At 58.3% G+C, this 3,120-nt stretch overlaps 1 protein-coding gene across 1 annotated transcript in view; it reads right to left on the reverse strand.

Annotated features, from left to right (window-relative positions):
• Positions 1 to 1,948: 1,948 nt before the first annotated feature.
• Positions 1,949 to 3,120, reverse strand: part of SEMA7A (semaphorin 7A, GPI membrane anchor (John Milton Hagen blood group)) — a gene marked incomplete at its 5' end in the record, with an annotated part of 8,976 nt that continues 7,804 nt past the window's right edge. Inside the window, 3 exons of the mRNA XM_010141593.1 lie at positions 1,949 to 2,298; positions 2,764 to 2,831; positions 3,097 to 3,120. The exon at positions 3,097 to 3,120 is cut by the window's right edge and continues 3 nt beyond it. Coding sequence (XP_010139895.1) covers positions 1,949 to 2,298; positions 2,764 to 2,831; positions 3,097 to 3,120 — 442 coding nt within the window. The remainder of the gene's footprint in view (positions 2,299 to 2,763; positions 2,832 to 3,096) is intronic.

The following is a 3,120-nucleotide window of genomic DNA, read 5'->3' on the forward strand; positions in this document are numbered from 1 at the left end:
GCAGCGCTGCAAAAGCTCCTGCTTTTGTCGGTGTGTTTTAAAGCTTGAATTCCTGCTCCCTGCTTCCCCCCATCCCAAGCCTGGCCTTTCTTTCCTCCTCTGCCTGTCAACCATCAGCTCCTTTTCCCCCCAAACCAGTAAAAAGGAGCTGGGAGTGCGGCACTGCTCCGTTTCACGGGCTCTCAGCCAGGCCTTCGCTCCTAAAAGCCATTCCCGAGGTCAAAGCAAGGGAGCAGCAAGCCCAAGGCATGGGCTGGAGAGGAGAGGAGACGTGGAAGAGGGGATGGGGAGCCCTTGGCCGTGGGGGAAGAGGGACGGGGGAGCCCCCGGCCACCACCACAGCCACCCCCCTCGGCTCCTGGGGACAACCACGGCAGCCGCCAGCTCTTTTCTGTTCTTTATTCCAACCATCACGTTCTCGCTTTGGTCACAGCTCTGAAAGGGTTTGTTTTTGGTAGCTGTTGCAGTGTTTGTTTTTCCTTCTCCAATCTGGACCCACTTTCTGTAACATTATAAAATTATACAAGTGCAGTAATCGCCAGTTGATAATAAATAGGTATTTGTTACTTCACAGAGTTAAAGTGCTTTGAGAAGGGATGTAAGAAGCTCTATCCTAGACTCGGGGAGGGGGGAATCTTGGAAATGTAGTGCAGTAGGAAGCTCTGGCCCGTTGTCCGTAGTCTGGGGTGGTCACAAGAAGCCCCCTGGCCAAAAAGACCCCTCGGGCGCTCCTGAGCGACTCCGAGCAGGCACGAAGCAGGAGCCGCGCTGCTGAGACAGGTTATTGGAAGCATGAGATAACGCTGCCCACTCCGTGGCACAGCCCTTCCGGCCGTCGAGGGGGCTGGGAATTTTTGGACAAGGTGTGGGATCGCCCCTTGCCCTTGGGCGCAGGGAGAGCATCCCATTTTTTTCACAGTTTAGTCTTGCTCGGAGACCTCCAAAGCCCAAGGGAAGGGAACCCTGCTCCTCCCCTGTGCCCTCGCTGCTCGGGGCGGTGGGAACAGCCGCAGCCTGCCCCAAAGCCCGTCGGCATCGCCCTGAGATCAGCGGCCTCTCGCCCTGAGGAAGCCCGGTCCCTCTCCCGGAGGAGAGGGATAAATGCCCTTAGCTGCCCGCAGAGGATTTGTGCGTTTAAAGCGTCTCCCCAGGGCCTCCCGGGTTTGGTTTGGGCTCTGCTTCCGTCTTCCTTGCCTGTCCCCTTCGGTCTGTCCTTCTCCACACCCCAAATCTAGTCACCTCCGAGGCTTTCCCATGCAAAACGCTAACTCAGAGCCTGCCCTCGCGGGTTTCCAGCACTAGTTCGCCATCTCCCTCCCACATCAAAGCCAGCTGCAAAAAAAAACCCCAATAAACCAAACCCTAAACCCCTTCTAGAGCCCAGTTCTCCACTGCAGGAGACTCTCATGGGACACCGGGAGCATTCCAGTCCAAACAGACATTAGCCACTAAAAAACTCGGAGGCGTCAGTCTCCGCTCGCCCGGAGCGAAGCACAGCTCAACCAGTTCGAAAGGCCGAGGGCTGGCTCCTCCTCTTCGTCACATGCACATTTCGCAGCGAGGAGTCACGGGCCCTGAGGATCAGTGCATGCACATCGGCAGAAGTCCCCTGAACGTCCCCACCCGGGGTAGGCTCAGGACGATAAACAAGTGGAGAGTCATCAGCGTGGGCTCAGGGAGAGGCTCACGCAGCTCCCTCCACGCCGCTGGCTCCAGCAAACGTCCCCCCCTCCCTCCCTGTCCCCAAACCCTGTTCCACCCGGCCCTGCAGTCACGTCTTCCTCACCACGACTCTTCACCGAGGCCAAAGATGGACGGGTTGCTGCCCAGGCCCCCTTTTAGGGACAGTCAAAGATTAATGTCCAAGGAGTGACTAAAGAGAAGGGGGATCTCGCCTCAAGAGCAGACAGCAAGTGCAGGAAGAGCAGGATGGTAGGAACACGGTCCTTCAGTGGAAGAGCTCCACCAACGCCACCATGAGGAGCAGCTGCAGCCAGGAGCTGAACGTCATGGTGGCCTGGCCCTTCTGGGACATGAACCTGAGCTGGTTGATCAGGCGCTCCTTCACCAGAGCCTGCTTGAAGCCGTCCTCCTCCGAGACGCAGACGTAGTGGCCGTAGTGGAGGTGGCTGACGTTCTGGATGAAGTGGAAGCAGTCCCGCTGCGGGTGGGTGGTGTTGCAGGTCTTGATGAGGCTGTTGTTGTGATACCAGTTGTAGGGGGCATAGTGGGACTCGATGGGACAGTTGAGGTAGTAGCGGGAGAAAGGGGCGACTGGGATGTTCTGGTAGTCATCTGCTGGAAGAGGTTGAGAGGGGGGGATGAGACAGGCACGTCCAGGAACCACAGACTCCCCCCAGCTCCGGTGGGAAGAGCAGTCAGGTCAACGGGGACGTTGCGCAGCCGTTCCACAACAACGGCAGGGGCTTCCCCACGCCTCGTGAAATCCAAGGGAAAAAGAGTCGGCGACATGGGGCCTGCCCCCAGCCGTTCCACAACACCGGCAGGGCCTGCCCCACGCCTGGTGAAGTCCACGGGACTCTTCTCTCCCAGGACATCAGTCAGCACGCAGAGTCTGAGCCCTCTCACCCAGTTTAGGAACGCATCATCTAGCGATTCACTGCAAGCCAAGACTCTCTCAGCGTCTCAATCTCCCAGCAACGAGTTACAACACCTTGCACCACCCATAAAAGGATGCGAGAATCCATCACCCTACCCCAAGCCCCCTGGATCCACGGCCCGCAGCCCAAACCCTTCACCTACCTTCCTTCATATCCCCCTTTTGGCACTCGCCTCGCCACAGGCCCAGGTTCAGGTTCTGACGCACCTCCCTGGCAGAGAGGAAGAAGCGTTAACCTTGGGGAGGCAGCGGGCAGAAATCGCCTGCGCAAGAACCAGTGGCTCAGAGAAGGTAGAAAGTTTAAACGCCTGCTACGGGTAGGGAGAAACACCCCCCACACCCCCACACCAGCACTTTAAACAGAGGAGACGCCCCGGGCACAGTGTCCCCTGTGATGGGAGGGTTGCCTCAAAGCCATGGCCAGGAAGGGGAAGCACCCAAGGTTTGGGTCCGACGGTGCTGGAGGACTCACGTACCGGGTCAGGTAAACCGACTGGCAG

This window comes from Buceros rhinoceros, unplaced genomic scaffold (assembly GCF_000710305.1).
Source record: "Buceros rhinoceros silvestris isolate BGI_N320 unplaced genomic scaffold, ASM71030v1 scaffold22078, whole genome shotgun sequence".
Taxonomy (NCBI): Eukaryota; Metazoa; Chordata; class Aves; order Bucerotiformes; family Bucerotidae; genus Buceros; species Buceros rhinoceros.